Consider the following 18,026-nt stretch of genomic DNA (forward strand, 5'->3'; position numbering starts at 1 on the left):
AATTTGAAAATTGATTGCAATTCTACCATTCAGTAGAATTCACGACCCAGCCTTGTTTGCTTGGACACAGAAGATTTGCTAGTGCAAGCACTCAGGACTCAAATACTTAAATAGTTATTAACCAAAAGTGACTTTTGAATATTATATTTTTATTTTAAAATTTGCGATTTGTGATGAGCTGGTTAATTACATAAATCACTGATGTTCAGATTCACAGAGTCCAAGGCCAGAAATGTTCTGCCATTAAGCAATACCCTTGGCGATAATATTAGTTCTATTCCCTAGCTTGATGATTTATGTAACTGAACAGCATAGCACAAATGACACATTGAAAATATTACAGTGAAATGTAAACTTTTAAAAATGTGCTTTGCTGGTTAAGTTACACTCTGTGTGACATTTTCAAAAGTCTCTAAGTGATTTAGGAACCAGATTACCATTTCCAAAGTGACTTAGGCACTTAGGGGAGATTTTCAAAGGCACAAATGATTCTCAGCAAAAGTTGATGGAAATTAGACTCCTAACTGCTATTTGAAAATCTCCCTCTTAGGAGCCTGAGTCCCACTAACTTTCAAATTAAAGTCACTTTCATGTTTGTATGCAGCCTTAGTTACATTCTAAACTGCAAACAGAAACTTTGCTGTACCAGTGTACCATGTGCAACCTTTCATCTTCATCCCTTCAACAGCTGAACAAAACTCCCAGTTCACAGTCTGCAGGCATGAAATGGCCTGAGTCAGCCCAACTCCATCAAAGTCAGTTGGTCACTGAAGTCAGTAAAGCCATCTGAGTCAATGGAGTTGCATTCACTTTGGCCAAGCCTGAAGTGAGCCCTGCAGCTACGGGTTCATTGTGTTACCTGAATTTCTTTTTACCTAGGATAAACATTTTGCAAAAGTGGGTGAGGATGAATCAGAACATTCACATGATGTACCTGATGAAGAACGGTATCCCTATCATACTGTAAAAACTTCCAGCTTGGAGGCAATGCATGCTCTGAAAATTTTGCCTGCCAAACCTATAAAAGAATCTGAGTATGCAGGTAAGTTACTTCTGTGCTAAAACAGAATGGAGTCCTTGGACTAAGTGGGGAAAGCAAGGACCAGATTGTGCTCAGTCTGGTTATTTTTAAAAATGTTTAGACCAAGTGCTCCACTGGGTGAAAGACATAGAAAGAAAAATATGTGATTGCCAGGATAATCAACTTGGATATGACTGAAATATTATTTTAAGGGCACCTACCGCATCCTTCAGGAATGGGCATTTTGTTTTTAAATAAATTTCCCAAGGATTGTCTGTAGGAAAATTCAGTATTTTAATCAAGTCAGTGATTTGTTTTACAGAAGACCCTATTCAAGTCTCATTTTATTTTAGCGCTTACATATAATACATTATTTGACACAAGCCACTGTTAAATTTTGGGGTACAGAAAGGTGGTCCCTATAGGTTATACTAGTTAGCCCTAATAACTACTTTCTAGAGATTTTAAACCCCGGCAAAAAACAGAGAGCCATAGGCAGAAATATCTGAATAAATATGTACATACAATGCACCCAACAAATTGCAAATAAATTAATTAATTAAATTTAATTTTCAAATTTTTTTAAATAAATTCCACAGCAGCAACTGGGAGAGGTTTGTATAAATTAAGGGCCTGATTCAATTCCCACTGAAGCCAAAGCTTTTCCATTGTTTTCAATAGGATTTAGATTGGGCCCTAATCAAATTACTGAGCTCATTTTTCCTTAGATTCCTCAGCGTGTATGAACACAGTATGGGTTCAAGTCAGGGAGAGGCTATGCTGAGTTCTAAAAACTTATTTCCAGGCTTTATTTGGAAACTGAAGTAGCAGCACTCAAATGCTTGATTAAATCTATTTTTTTCCCCCTGCTTGCCAATGGGAACATTTCTGTTAGGAACCCTATGGTAAGCATCCTCTGGTGCTTATCTAAGAACACCCTAGAGTACAGTTACTGCCTGGGGAAAACAATGCAAATTCTGACTGATGGATCCAAAGAAAAGCATATTAAACAAATAGACAGCTATTTTTAGTTTATTTATGACCTGTAGCTGTCACATACCAGAAAAGAATCTGAAAATGCATTTCAGAAAGACAAACTTTTGTGTTCATGTCCCATTCTGCAATCTTTTATAGGAAATAAAAATATGCACTTAAAGTTAATGACCCAGAAAATGTACTGACTCAGAAAAGCATGCTTATGTACATGGATGTGTATCAACATGTAGGCACATTTTAGACAAGCATAAATGTGTGTATTAGAAACAAATGTAGATATTGGGAAGAATTCCTGTTATACCTTCTGAATGAATAACTGTCTGGTGGGGAGAGTGTTTCTAACCATCTTTTATTATTATTGTTGTTCTATTGCAGAGGTTTTTAAGAAAATAGGCCAACCTTGCCCTCTCCTGAGGTAGAGTCTGGAGGGCAGTGGTGGCTCCAGGCACCAGCATTCCAAGTGCGGGCCTGGGGCGGCAAGCTGCGGGGGGCACCCTGCCGATTCCTGCGAGGGCGGCAGTCAGGCAGCCTTCGACGGCATGCCTGCGGGAGGTCTGCCGGTCCCGTGGATTCGGCGGCAATTCGGCAGTGGGTATGCCGAATCCGTGAGACCGGGAACCTCCCGCAGGCATGCCGCCAAAGGCAGCCTGCCTGCTGTGCTTGGGTTGGCAAAAAAGCTAGAGCCGCCCCTGCTGGAGGGGTAACAGAGTGGGACTTGACAAAGACATCCTGGTAGAATTCCTCCCAAATGGCAGAGATGGAGCTTGCCCTCTTTTCCTGAAAGAGTTGGCCTATAAACTCTATAGATCTCTCAGGATTTGCAGGGGGCCTGGGCTATCTTGGAGGCTTTTTTCAACCAATACCAGCTCTGGGCCAGAGAGGCACCACGATCACTCCCTGGCAGTGGAGTTGGGCTTGCAGGGACTCTGCTGGCCACTGTTATGTAGCCCAGGGAACCTCCACTTTCAGGAGGACTTCCCCAATGTGGAGGTTGCGTAACAGGAACGATATAGTCTGGTGATTTATCACCTTTCCCAGATAATTTTTGGAGAGCCACAGGGGAATTATGTGCATCCCCCACAACCCTGATCACACCCAACTTGGATTGTCCATTCCCTGCTTAGTACTGCCCCTCTCACCCTGCATAGATCCCCAGTGGAGATTCCTCTGTAGAGTCCTAGAAAGTGGGGTGTAGAGCTGCAGAGGTAGCTGACACCCTTCTTCAATATAGGATGGGTCAGATCCATGCCTGGAGGGGCCACCTCCATGTGCCGAAATCACGTGAGTATGATTGGGACTAATTGCATGAGTAAGATGAGCGGGGAAAACTGACGGGTTTGCACATCCTTTGTTGTTTCTGAGCCAGCCACTAACGTCTCCATTGTTAGATCCTCTCATGTCCTTTGCTGATGTTTCAAATGACTGTTCCACTGAATTCAGTGAAATGCCTTAGACATAGCTTAGACATTTGGCAGGTTTAAAGGTACTGCCAAATATACTTGGGGCACTCAGCCACCATGAAGTGGTTAACAAATATTATTCCACAGCTGTGCATGGTACACTACCAGTGATGTTTTGGAATGATAAAGGTAGTAGTGCTATATAAATGAATATGTGACTTGACTAAGATTGACCTGAACATATCCCACTTATCAAAGCACACTAACATTAAATTACTTATGTAATGTTCATAGCATCATAGAAGATTAGAGTTGGAAGAGATCTCAAGAGATCATCTACTCCAACTCCCTGCTCAAAGCAGGACCAACCCCAACTAAATCATCCCAGCCAGGGCTTTGTCAAGCTGGGCCTTAAAAACCTCTAAGTCTGGAGATTCCACCACCTCCCTAGGTAACCCATTCCAGTGCTTCACCACCCTCCCAGTGAAATAGTTTTTCCTAATATCCAACCTAGACCTCCCCCACTGCAACTTGAGACCGTTGCACCTTGTTCTGTCATCTGCCACCACTGAGAACAGCCGAGCTCCATCCTCTTTGGAACTCCCCTTCAGGTAGTTGAAGGCTGCAATCAAATCCCCCCTAATGTTGATTTTTAAAAAGGGCTCCAGAGGCAATCCTGGCAAGCCAGTGAATCTAACTTCGGTACCAGCAAAATTGGTAGAAACTATAATAAAGAATAGAATTGTCACACACATAGATATATGTGATTTGTTAGGTAAGAACCAACCTGGCTTTTGTAAAGGGAAATCATGCTTCACCATTCTATTAACAATAACACAAAATGTGGAAATGGCAGAAGTGCTAATTGACTTTTTTGTTTCAATTTTCACCAAAAAGTTTAGTAGCAATTGGACATCTAACTTAATGAATGCCAGTGAAAATGAGGTAGGATTAGAGGCTAAGATAGGGAAAGAACAAGTTAAAAATTACATAAACAACTTACATGTTTTCAAGTCAGCAGTGCCTGATGAAATACATCCAAGAATACTCAAAGAGCTGAGTAAGGAGATATCTGAATCATTAGCGATTATCTTCTAAAAGTCATGGAAGACAGGTAAGATTCCAGAAAACTGGGAAAGAGCAAATATAGTGCCAATCTATAAAAAATGGGAATAAGAACAACCCAGGGAATTACAGACCAGTCAGCTTAACTTCTGTACCTGGAAAGATAATGGAGCAAATAATTAAGCAATCAATTTGCAAACATCTAGACGATAATAAGGTGATAAATAACAGTCAGCATGGATTTTTCAAGAACAAAATATGTTAAACCAACCTGATAGCTTTCTTTGACAGGGTAACAAGTCTTGTGAATAGGGGGAAGATGTAGATGTGGTATATCTTGACTTTAATAAATCTTTTGATAAGCTCTTGCATGACCTTCTCATAAACAAACTAAGGAAATACAACCTAGCTGGAGCTACTGTAAGGTGGGTGCATAACTGGTTGGAAAACCGTTCCTAGAGAGTAGTTATCACTGATTCACAGTCATGCTGGAAGGACATAGTGAGTGGGGTCCCGCAGGGATCAGTTCTGGGTCCTATTCTATTCAACGTCTTCATCAATGCTATAGATAATGGCATAGAGAGTACACTTATAAAGTTTGCGGATGATACCAAGTTGGGAGGGGCTGCAAGTGGTTTGGAGGATAGGATTAAAATTCAAAATGATCTGGATAAACTGGAGAAATGATCAGACATAAATGGGATGAAATTCAATAAGGACAAATGCAAAGTGCTCCACTTAGGAAGGAACAATCAGTTGCACACATACAAAATGGGAAACGACTGCCTAGGAAGAAGTACTGTGAAAAGGGATCTGGGGGTCATAATGGATAACAAGTTAAATATGAGTTAACAGTCTAACACTGTTACCAAAAAAGTGAATATCATTCTGGGGTGTATTAGCAGGAGTGTTGTAAGCAAGACACAAGAAGTAATTCTTCCGCTCTACTCCACGTTGATTACGCCTCAACTGGAGTACTGTGTCCAGTCCACATTTCAGGAAGATGTAGACAAATTGGAGAAAGTCCAGAGAAGAGCAACAAAAATGATTAAAGGTCTAGAAAACATAACCTATGAAGGAAGACTGAAAAAATTGGGTTTGTTTAGTCTGGAGAAGAAAAGACCAAGAGGGGACATGATAAAAGTTTTCACGTACATAAAAGGTTGTTACAAGGAGGAGGAAGAAAAATTGTTCTCCTTAACCTCGGAGGATAGGACAAGAAGCAGTGAGATTAAATTGCAGCAAGAGCAGTTTAGGTTGGACATTAGAATAAACCTCCTAACTGTCAGGGTGGTTAAGCACTGGAATAAAATGCCTAGGGGGGTTGTGAAATCTCCATCATTGAAGATTTTTAAGAGCAAGTTAGACAAACATCTGTCAGGGATGGTCTAGATAATACTTAATCCTGCCTTGAGTGCAGGGTCTGGACTAGAAGACCTCTTAAGGTCCCTTCCAGTCCTATGATTCTATAATTCTATTATTAGGATTATTTGAGGGAGTCAACTAGTGAATGGATAAGGGTGATCCAGTCAATAGCGGCCTAGAGTAGACATGATAAATTGACCCCCGCTGGATTGATCGCTGCCAGCCAATCCGGCAGGTAAAGTAGACATACCTTTAGTCACATGCTTCCACTGTCCACTTGCCTTACCCAGCAGTCTCCCCTCAGAGTTCTTTGGTCCTGCTTCCATCTGCAAGTCTGAGCTTTTCCCTTCAGCCTCCTCATGTCTTTGCTGCATCATGTGCTCGAACCCCCTTCTAAACTCAACCAGAGTTTCCACCTGTATCTCCAATCCTTGGATCTTTTCTTCCTTTAGCTCTATCAGGTGGCATTTCATGCAGCTGAAACTCTTTTCAGGACCCCATCCAGGATCAGGTACATACTGCAGCTTCCATATCCAGTCATCTTCATTCTGTCTTCCACTGCTTGGGTCACTACCACTGCTGCCTCTGTATCTGTCATAGCCTTTCCACCTAAGTCCTGTTAGTCCAGGAAACACAAATCAAACCAAAACACCACCACCCACAGCAAAACAAAGCCCCTCAACGAGCACCACAACACTGCCAGAACACCACACACTCCCTTCACTAGCCTGTCTGTTCCTCTGCCTGGTTCTCCTAGTCTTCCCCCAGAACTCCCCTTACAAACTCCCTCTTAAACTCCCCTGTTTACAGCTTTGTTTGCTGACACCTAATCAAAGAAGCTCCGCCCACCAATCAGGGCTCAGCTTCTCTCCCAGCACACTGCTCCTACCAGCCTCTACAAATGCCTTCTCCTCCAACAGAACTCCCACTCGAACTCCCCTGTTTACAGCTCTGTTTGCTGGCTACTGTGCCACTGTAGCTGTCTGTGATATGAAAAAGGGATAAAAAATAATACAATGTCATAATGCCACACCTTGAACACTATGTCCATTTCTGGTAACCCCATCTCAAAAAGTATATAGCAATACTGGAAAACGTTAAGAGAAGGGCAACAAAGATGATCAAGGGTATGGAATGGCTTCCATGCAAGGAAAGACTAAAAAGGTTAGGGCTTTTCAGCTCAGAAAAGAGATGCCTCAGAGGGAATATGATAGAGGTCTGTAAAATCATGAATAGCGTGGAAAAGATGAATAGAGAAATGTTATTACCCTTTCACACAATACAAAAACCAGAGGTCACCTGATGTAATTAATAGGCAGTTGATTTAATACAAATGAGAAAGTACTTTTTCACACAATGCACAACTAACATATGGAACTCATTGCCATGGGATGTTGTGATGGCCAAAAGTTCATAAAGGAACTTGATAAATTCATGGAGAATAGGTCTAGCAATGGCTATTAGCCAAGGTGGTCAGGGCCACATCCCCAACCTCAGGGCAACCTTAAACCTCTGACTACCAGAAGCCAGTTGTGGAAGACAGGTGGATCACTCTATAAATGTCCTGTTTTGTACACTCTCCCTGAAGCTCTGGTATGGGCCACTGTCAGACACAGGATGCTGGACAAGTCGGACCATGGTTTGTTCCAGGATGGCAGCTCTTATATACTCTATTTTTTCCCTTTGTCACAGATCAACGGTATTTAGGAGATTCAGCTCCCATTTCTAGAAACACTAAATCCTCTATCATCACCCAGCCAAAGTCCTCTGACTCCCCTCGAGACTTAGGTGTAAGTAAAGATCATACACAAATATAATTCCTTCTTTTCCTGTATCACTTAATGCTGTGCAAAGCCATGGGAGTTGCATGGCTAAATCCTTGGACACCTTTTTGAATCAGTACGATTCAGTGTTAAGACCCATATTTTATTCTGGGCTTTTCATTCACTTTGCCCCATGTAATATTGCTCTCATTGTTTCTGTAACTTGTTGTGCTGAATGGAGATGTGTCGGCCATATTAATGGCATGTCAAGAAGAGATTTCTAGGAGATAATAACAATTATGGAATAGATTAAAGCCTAGATTAGTGGCTTTTAATTGTTAACTATTTTATGGTATGAAGATGCCAAGTGTGTATAATGATGGAGGAAATATATGTGGAGAAATCCACTAACTGGCAAATCATCTTGCTGTGTCAGGAACAGCAGAATTTTATCAGCTATACTTCCATGATTACTGACCAATATCACAGCTAAACGTTTTATATTATTTACAGCAATGCAGATATGTTTCAGAGGAGAGCAGAGTCCCAGATGTTAAAGGTACAATAAAAAAAACTTGTTTTGCAACTAAATTATGAAATGCCATTTTCTTATTTGCTGTATATATGGGGAAGAACTATACAAGTCAGGGAAAAAAGAATAAAAGGCCTATATGTTTCAAAATATCAGTCACTTTAAAAATTCATCATATTACAATTGAGAATCCAGCTTCATATCAGTAACAACACTGAAGTAATCACTTTCAAGAGGGGACATGTTGTGGCATTTAGCTCTCCATTCCTCAGGGACAGGCCACCCCTGTGTAAAAATCAGATTTTTCTCTCTCTCTCTCTCTCTCTCTCCCCCCCTCCCCCAATTATAAAGAAGAAATAGGAGAGGGGAAATATAATATATAGAGAGAAGTGGCAAGTCTGCTACATTCAGCTTTTGAGCAATTAGAGAGTGCACTGGAGTCATTCCCGATTTCAGATGGAGCAAATAGGAACAGAATCGGGTTCTTTGCCTAGCCAACTGTATCCATTCCACTACATACTCTGATAATTTTCTTTTAATTGTAATGTCACCAGGAGTGGCTGCTATTAAAAACTCAGCCTTTTTCAGTATTTACTACACCCCAGTGTCTGGGGATATTGGAGTGTTCCCCCAGTTTAGAATGTAATAGCTGTGCTAACGGTGTGGCAACCCTTGGCAAATGTTGATTTCTTCAATGGCTTCCAGTCTAACAAGGGGCAGGCTGGAGACTCTTGCCTACATGCTCGGGGTTTTACTGATCGCCATATTTGGGGTCGGGAAGGAATTTTCCTCCAGGATAGATTGGCAGAGGCCCTGGAGGTTTTTCGCCTTCCTCCACAGCATGGGGCAGGGATCGCCAGCCGGGGGGGTTCTCTGCCAATTGAAGTCACTAAGCCACAGGATTTGGGGACTTCAACAGCAGAGTCAAGGGAAGGGGTAGGGACGGCTTTGTGACCTGCAGCATGCAGGGGGTCAGACCAGATGATCATAATGGTCCCTTCTGACCTTAAAGTCTATGAGACTAATTCTATCTGCATTTTATTTCAAAATCCCATAATTTAGAGATACTTGTAAATGCATCCTCCAATTATTTATTTCCTATAGGGTAATTGTATATTATAATTAAGGTTACATTTTAGTCATGGGTATTTTTAGTAAAAGTCATGAACAGATCACGGGTAGACATGACTATATATCCCTGACTAAAATTTGGGCCGGGGGTGCTCGGGGGGCAATCCAGGGGTGCTGGGGGGGGCAGATGGTGGTGTGCGGCCTGGGACCCCCGTTGGCACTGGGGGGAGGTGGCGACAGCATGAGGCTTGGGATCCCCGCTGGTGCGGTTGGGGGGGGGGGGGGGAACGGGTGGCAGCTTGCAGCTCAGACCCTTGCTGGCGCTGTGGGGGGTGGGTGGAGGGGCTTGCAGGCTCCCTACCCAGCTCCATGCAGCTCCCCAGAAGTGGCCAGCATGCCCCTGTAGCTCCTAGCAGGAGGGAAGGCCGGGGGGCTCCGCGCGCTGCCCCGGCCATGAGCTGCGGGGATGGCGCCTGCAAGCAGGGGGGCAGCATGCAGAGCCCCTTGGCCCCTCTGCCTAGGAGGTGCAGGGACATGCCAGCTGCTACCAGGGAGCCCCTGCCCCAAGGTAAGCGCTGCCCAGCACCCCAATCCCCTGCCCCAGCCCTGACCCCCTCCCACACCCAAACTGCTGTTGTTGCTGCTGGCCCAGGGGCTGCCGGAGTGTTTGGGCAGTCCCTGGGTCAGCTGTACCAGCCGCTGCAAAAGTCACTGAGGTCACGGAAAGTCACAGAATCCCAGACTTCTGTGACCTCCATGACAGACACGCAGCCTTAATTAGGATCAGACACTTGTGTCACTTTGCCTAAATTTAAGGAAATGGCCAGCTTTTAATCCTTTAATTTACAGTATTACTCTGTCACTATATTAAAGTTATATTTAATTTGTTTAAAATAAAAAATATTTCCAAATAAATTTATTGTGGCTTTATTGAGACTAAGTCAGCTCTTGAAGGATTAAATCATCTTTTTCAAGCTAAATCTTTTTTTTATTTCTTTAAAAAGTACAAATCTATTAACAGTGTTAGTGCTGATAATTACACAAAGACCATCTACAATTTGCCATTCCACGAATAAAAATAAAGTCTAGCTTGATCATTTTCTATATTTCGTGCATAGGCCAAGTTTTAGACAGTAGTATGTATGAGCAGCTGTGGAGACAATGCAAAGAATTCATCAATGCTGAAACAAAATGTATTTTTCCCCCTTTTAGGTCCTGCTGTAAAACGAAGCATGAAGCCAAACATACTTTTTACTGAAATCACAAGTAAGCCAGCAGTATACTAAATAAAGTTTGCAAAAGAGAAAAGAAAAAAAGTTTAACTACCCTTTAAGAGCAAACACTGATGTAGCTCAAGCGAAAACCAAATGAATGCAATGACACAGAACTTGTCTGTGGGCCTGATCCAAAACTAATTGAAGTTGATTTAAGTCAGTGGGAGTCTCTCTGTCTGCTTTGGAACAGCCCTCACTTTCCTCCAATTGCCACAATGATTTAGGACCTAATTCCTCAAAGTACTTAAATATGTGTCTATCTTTAAATATGTGCAGGTTGTTGTAGCTGTGTTGGTCCTAGGATATGAGAAACAAAGTAGATGAGGTAGTATCTTTTATTGGGCTAACTTCTGTTGGTGAAAGGTACAAACTTTTAAGCCATGCCATGCAGTCAAATGAGAACGTGCAGTGGGACTGTCACAGACTGATTTCATACTTTAAAGAGCCCTCATCTTTCAACCCTGATTTGGGGATCAAAGGAAGATTTAAAAATTCTCTGGCTTAATTAGACGTATTTTGCCCTAGGGAGGGCATGCTTGATAGCTCTATGGCAAGACTTTGGTTGTACATTGGGCCATGCAATCTAATGACAAACATGCAATGGCAATATCATAGAGTGATTTTATACATTAAAGTGCCTTCATCCTTCATCTCTGACTTGGGTATCAAAAGAAATCTACAAACTCTACAGGAAATGTTGAAAGCAAACTGAAATAGGTGAGGTTTGATTTAGTGGTTTATATCTTTGCAAGTTTTGTAGTGGTGTGAAACCTCTTTATTTTGTAGCCAAAAATTTCCTCCTCTTCTCATTTATTATTACTGCGGAACTGTGGCAGCATGATCTTCACTGTACCCTCTTGTGGCAGTGCAGCTGAGGCTCTACCTCTGATTCCCCAAATTCACATTCTTCCCTTATTTTAAGGGTCAGTCAAAATGCCTGCATTCTCGACCATTTGAGATAAGCTCACTGTCTTGGAGTACCCCTTATGGTGAGACCTGAAGTTGCAGCCACTCTGCCTCTCTCACATCCTTGGAGTTTCTGTGGTCTGGTGTGGTGACTTGGCCCTCCGGCCAGGTCACACTGAAGTCCCACCCCTTCTGGAGTATGCAGAGTCCAAACCAAATTCAAAGGAGCAAACCCTTCCATCTGCTTGGGCTTAGTCCGGAGCAGACTCTTCACCCCTTTCTCCAGAGGCAGCAAAAGTGGGAGCTGTGGGGGGCAGAAGGGGCTAGTGCCCCCACAGTGGAAATATTGTGGGGGCTCAGGTCCCATGTAAACTAATGCATGTGTGTGAGTGGTGGAGATGTGACCACAGGGGTGCCCAGGATCGGGATGAAGAGCAGGTAGGAACTGCTAGGACCCCTCTTTCTAGCCTCAAGCCAGTTGCCCCTGCCATCAAGTCTCAGTAGATCCCCTCACTCTCCCTCTGTTCCCCACATTCACAGAGAGCTTCCACTCCCAGGCTCTGCAGAGCTCCATCCCGGGACTTTCTTCCTGTATCCCAGCTTCTGTCAGGCTGCTGACCCTCAAGGCTTTCACTGTGGGGTCTTTTCCCTTGTCTGGTTCTCTCCAGACTGGGTTCTTTCCCTGGTCTACTCTAGGCCATCTGTCTGGAGGAGATTGTCTTTCTCCCAGGCCTACTTCAGGAGTCTCCCTTACCTCTGCTGCCCTCTCACTTCCAGGCCAGTCCCAGGTGGTAAGATACCATCTGCAGCTCCTCTGTGGTTCTTTTCCCAGCAAGAAGAAACACCAAACCACTTTTCTCTGCACCCTTCTTTCTAACTCTCCTGTCTTCTCTCTTTTAAGTTCCTCTCCTTCCCACCTGACTCTGCCTTCTCTAAGTGTACCAGCTGTTCATTAAAAAAACCCTTTCAGACAAACTTCCCAGATCAGCCCCAGCCAATTGTCTGGGGTGTGGACCAGCCCCACCCCCTTAAAGGCCAAGTCACCCCATGACTGAAAACCAAGTGTACTAGAAGCTTTTAAACTACAAATAGCCCTTTCTAGCTAGGGGGAGCAATACACTTGGATTGGTCTCTAAGAAGTGAAAGAAACTTTTCTCTTAGAATGGTGAGGAAAAATGCCCAACCAGAGGATGGTCCACTATTTCCTCCAGTTTCCACTGCTGTGTAGGTGGCCCTCTCAAAACTGTAGTCAATGGACTTTGGATCAGGTGGGCAAACATGTTATCTTGTAACTATAGACCTGATTCAGCAAAAACACTTAAGTATATTCTTAACGTTACGTACATGTGGAAGTGCTATGCTAAACTGAGCCCTGAATGAAGAAATATTATTGAATCATAAATAACATTCAGTTGATTATACAAAGCCTACCTGGGAGGTAGGACTGGGCTAAAAGCTATAAGATGGACTCCTCCTCTGGCCATTTTGTGTGGAGATAAGCACCTAAGCCACCTGACTCTGGGATGGGGGTTCCCAGTAGTGGATCTCTAGCATAGATAGGCACCTTCCTGCAATCTGGACTTGGAGGCATATCTCTGAGAGTGGGGCAGGGCTTTGCATATACCCCTCTTATCGGCATCATCTCCATTGGCTACTTTAGGCAGCTCCCCACCTAGCATGATGGCTTTTGTGAATTCTAAGGCACCTATTTCTCTCTATTCATTGTATAGGGAGCCTAGGAACCTAGTCCAGGCTTTGTGGGTACAGGCATTTTTTAAAACCGCCAGGTTCCTATCTGCATCTTTAGGAACTTACTGTTAAAAATATGTTCCCCCCCCTTAGCCTAAATTCCATGATATTTAGGGTCCTAAATCTCTTAAGCACTTTGAAAATTTTAACCCAGATTTGCAAAAAAAAAGAGGTTATGTATTTAGCTGATGCTTCCATGAGATATGAGATGATGACACAAAATAAGGCTAGGGTGGACTGATTGGGGCTAGAGCAGGTGTCTTAACACATATTTGTAAAGCACTTTCTAAACTTATGGAGCCTATATCGGACTCTTCATTATTATTTTTAATTAACAATAGTAACTGCACAGCTATAGAAACTATCTTCTCAACATTCATATTCCTGCTGGATGCTATTAAACCAATGAACCACAAGATGGCATAAGGGATTTATCTGCACAAAAACTTGCAAAATTCCTTTGTCAGTTTCATTTTAGAACTGTTAAATATTTAAGCTATAATTACTTCAGTTCAGAATAATTTGTTACGGTTCACTGCTTGCAGGATAAGTTAACATCTATTATGTTTCATTTTTGTTCAGTTATGTTGTTGGTTCATGGAACTTTAAGGAGACAAAGTAGAGGTTTATTTTTAAAAAGCAGATAAACTACAACAGCAAAAGTAAAATACAGTGATTTAAATGCTTGAAGAATACTTGATTAAAGAATGAAGAAAATGTAATCAGTCATATTACACGCAAAAAACTAATAATGAAAACAGGATTTGACTTCATAGTTTTATTTACAGAAGTCAGCAAGTACGTTCACTAGGGTAACAGAGTCTTATGGAAAAGTCAGAATTAACATGTAAATTAGCAAAACAAAATGAATGCAGGACAACTTGATAACTATAACAAAAATATAATCTATGAACTGTTTTAGAAATGTCAATATCAATGCCAAATATTTTATATAACGGCTGTGTAGTTAAATCAAATTTCAGTCCCAGTGTCACACCAACTTTTGTGAAAAAAATGACCCAATTTTATATGTGCTCTTACTTCTGCAACTGAAAATGTGAGATGACAAAAATAAAGTTTTTTCCTCTTCTTAACCATAACTGTTCCTTAGTTAGCACATATAATAAACAGCTGTTTGTGAGTGATGTTAGAGAGAATTGGTCTGGACCCAAACATAAAGAGGAATAATGTCCCAGCTTTTGTTATTGTCATGGCAATTACCTATGTTTGCTCCTGTATGACGACTGGTCAGACTAATTCTCATCTTATATGGAAATAAGCATAAATGATTAAGAATGGGAAATCCATTCAGAAGTGTGCATCTATGATCCTTTGCTACCCAAAAAGTGCAATGCAAAGGAGAAAGAATGAAATCCATTCCACCCTCAGGATTTGGGGTCCAGGGCCGCCCGGGGGGTGGGGCAAGTGGGGCAATTTGCCCCAGGGGCCCTCACGAGAATATAGTATTCTATAGTATTGCAACTTTTTTTTTTACAGAAGGGGCCCCCAAAATTGCTTTGCCCCAGGCCCCCTGAATCCTCTGGGCGGCCCTGTTGGAGTCTGTGAACGTCAAGTGCAAAGCAGCTGGTGTGTGCAATCCATCCTCATCCAGGGCCAGACTGTGAGACTACTGGGTAGTCCCCAGCAATTGCTATTCCAGCCTTCTGTTAGATTGTGAATTTGACTTTATGCCCACACAGGGAGTAAGAGCCACCCCTTACATCTCTGTGCATTACCTAGAGCTTGGGTCTGGGGTGCCCCCTACTTACTCCCTCAAACTTGGAATACAGGGACAGGACTAGAAATATTGTCGTTTGCTGCTGATGCAGGTCAGCAACAAATTATTAAGCTCCTGGAGCAAGGGTGGGAACTATACTTTAGAGGGGCGGTTCTAAGTGCCTTCAAGGGGTATTCCTGTACTAATGCATTTTACAGCTTCAGGATTGTGTCTAAAGACACAATCTAGCTCCTATTTCTTGCTCATAGTGTTGAACAAACAAACTACAGGCTTAATTCTTAAGTACATGGGCAGCACTCTATTAACATTTATTTTAATCATCTCTATATTTAGGAGAAAAAGAAAAAGTAATTGGATCACAGGTATGGATAATTTCTCTCATTAATGACAATTTCATTGCAAGTCTTTTTTATTGAAAAAATATTAACAATATTAGGGGCTTGATTTTGAAAAGTAGGGTCCATTTTTGCAGGCACCACTTTGTGCACCCCAAATAATTATACCCACAAATGTTGCTTTTTAGATTTCTGAACCTGGAAGTCTGATTGCTGCACCTGTAAACCGTGCCCTTGTAGATCCAACTGCACCTGCAAATCATGCCCTCAGACATCTAGTCATGTGCTTGAACTATTTCTGACACCATAGCATTAGCCCTTGCAATTAACAGCAGGTTCACTTATTTGTGCTCACAAAAAATGGAAGCTGAGTTGGAAGTCTTTTTAAAAATCAGACCCTTTGTCATAGCTAGATATGTCTGTGTGTTATGCAGAAATAAAGGCTTAATGAGTTTTGTGCTTGTGAAGCCTAAACATTCTTCAGTTTCCAGCCTCCTTTTGTAAATAAAAAAAGAGCTCCATGTGCTTATGTTTCCTCTCTCTTTCAGAACCCTTTGCCCCCTCCAAGGTAAGTGTGCTAAGATAGAACATGCATGCATTTCCTAAATAGCTTTTGGGGGGATGGTTAAGTAGAGTCATGATAAGAAAACTAGTGCACAAGCCCACCCCAATTTGTCATGTCAATAAGATGTTTGAAAGTGAATTTACAGGTTATCGTCTAATTAGTACTATTGGGACATTCCTACATTCTAAAACTAAGTTGGGTGCTAGGCAGAACAAAGGATTAAGCTCAGAAGCTTTGTACCTAGGGCCCAGTCCTGCATCACTGAAATCAATGGGACATTTGCCATTGACTTGAATGTGAGACGTATAAGGCCCCTAGTCAGGAAACCTGGGGTCTGATCCAGCTCCCACTGAACTCAATGGAAAGATTCCTATTGACTTCCATGATTGCTGGATGAAGCCCCAGGGTTCTGTTCAATAGAACAATATTACATTTTAATGCCTGTTAACATTTTCCTTATATTAATTTCCTTCATATACTACAGACCTAAATCCTGCTCTTGTGGAACTTCAATGGGAATTTTGTCATTTACTTTCATGAGAAATGGATTGGGCTCTACTCTGCTAATATAAAACAATTTTTTTATCTTGTTATACAAAATCAATTATTTTCCCTTGTTGGTCCTTTTGTCTTCATCTAAGATTAACAATCATCATAAATAAAATATACCTTTGAAAGGACTGCCAAGCTAATTTTACTACACATATAGTGAATGCCATTAAAATTGTAAATAGCTTTGCAAACCATTAGTATTGCTGCAGTATTCATAATATTCCCTAAATTAAATATAGGGAATACAACAAATACTACAGTAAATGTATATACTGGTAAACTCAGAGTTGTAGAAATGTAGTGATTTCAGTATTCAGCGCTGTTTAAATATTAGTATATTTGTTATTGTTTGTGCTGTGGTAGTGTTCATCATGGACTGGGACCTCATTGTGCTAGGCCCTGTACTGTGTCCTGTGCATGTAATGGTAGTATTGGGTCTAGAGGTCCTGCCTAAGATCAGGACCCTACTGAGCTAAGCATTGTCCAAATATATAATAAGAGATACTTCTAATAAAATTCCAGTGCTCTACATGTGCAACCTGCAATTACTAGACTGTTTTGTGTCCTCTTTACATCCTAATAGTTCTTCAAATTCCATTTTTGACTTTAGGCCTCTTAAGACACTTCCAAAGAAATATCAGCCACTTCCCCCAGAACCAGAGAGAAGCAGCCAGCTGTCTCACACAAGGAACATATTTAGTCAGGCTCACACCTTTCCAATGTCAGCAAAGAACACCAGGTAATGGTTACCAAGCATGTTTGTTTTATTTTCTGTTCACCTTGCCAAGGACAAATTTTTACGTCTCAGATACATTGTGTAAGAAAGCCCTAAAAGTTTGAAATAGATCAAAATATGAAATCTGGACCCCTAACTGCATTAAAGAAAATGCCACTCCTTTAACAGCCATGAATTAATTTTATATATGAGTAGCTTGTATTAGCTTAATCTGATACGAACACTAAAGCAAAGTAACAGAGCCAATTAGAAAAATGGGTGGAATTTTCATGAAAATTCTTGTGAAAATTTTGTCCCACTTCTTTCACTGAAATTTTGAAAATGTCCAGCCATCTCTAAGTAAAATACCGTATTTTCCGGCGTATAAGACGACTGGGCGTATAAGACGACCCCCAACTTTTCCAGTTAAAATATAGAGTTTGGGATATACTCGCCGTATAAGACTACCTCTCTTCCAACGCACACCAAAAAAAATTAAAAAAACATCAGATTTGATTTCAATATGGTAATTTTAATTCAAATGCTTATGACATGCAGGTACTTAGCAGGAAAACTGTCACTTATAAACATAAGGCTGTTTGTCATCAAACATGTAAACATAAAACAGTGCAAGTGGATTAAACTTTTCCTAATTCACTCTAAAGCTGAAAGGAAGGATAAGACAATAAACCCATGGGAGCTGCCATGCTGTTTGTTTTCTAAGCTGTCAACCAAACTGGAACTGATGATGATAGGAGGAAGATAACAAACAAGAGAGAGAGAGCAAGTGCCGGGCAAGTCCCTGGCGAGTTAGCAACGCCCATCATAACTGCAAGCTACGGTATTTTTACAGGTTTTGCTGGCGTGACAGTTTCCCTTTAAAAGCCTTCAAAATCCTCCTGTTCGTCATCTGATATCATAAGTACATCAATGACATCTTGTGATACATTTGTAAGGCAGTCATCATATGGATCGAATT

The 18,026-nt window shown here is 41.6% G+C and overlaps 2 protein-coding genes across 12 annotated transcripts in view; one reads left to right on the forward strand and one right to left on the reverse strand.

Annotated features, from left to right (window-relative positions):
• The window catches only part of ZNF518B (zinc finger protein 518B), a 429,620-nt gene that overhangs the window by 213,218 nt on the left and 198,376 nt on the right, over nucleotides 1–18,026 (reverse strand). The gene's annotated exons all lie outside the window — the stretch shown is intronic.
• LOC135972110 (cytokine-dependent hematopoietic cell linker-like) overlaps nucleotides 1–18,026 on the forward strand; it is a 74,336-nt gene that overhangs the window by 45,847 nt on the left and 10,463 nt on the right. Inside the window, exons 6-12 of the mRNA XM_065598517.1 lie at nucleotides 880–1,042; nucleotides 7,540–7,637; nucleotides 8,124–8,169; nucleotides 10,426–10,479; nucleotides 15,214–15,242; nucleotides 15,764–15,783; nucleotides 16,943–17,071. Of these exons, the coding sequence (XP_065454589.1) occupies nucleotides 880–1,042; nucleotides 7,540–7,637; nucleotides 8,124–8,169; nucleotides 10,426–10,479; nucleotides 15,214–15,242; nucleotides 15,764–15,783; nucleotides 16,943–17,071 (539 nt within the window). The remainder of the gene's footprint in view (nucleotides 1–879; nucleotides 1,043–7,539; nucleotides 7,638–8,123; nucleotides 8,170–10,425; nucleotides 10,480–15,213; nucleotides 15,243–15,763; nucleotides 15,784–16,942; nucleotides 17,072–18,026) is intronic.

Source organism: Chrysemys picta, chromosome 5, assembly GCF_011386835.1.
Source record: "Chrysemys picta bellii isolate R12L10 chromosome 5, ASM1138683v2, whole genome shotgun sequence".
Lineage (NCBI taxonomy): Eukaryota > Metazoa > Chordata > Testudines > Emydidae > Chrysemys > Chrysemys picta.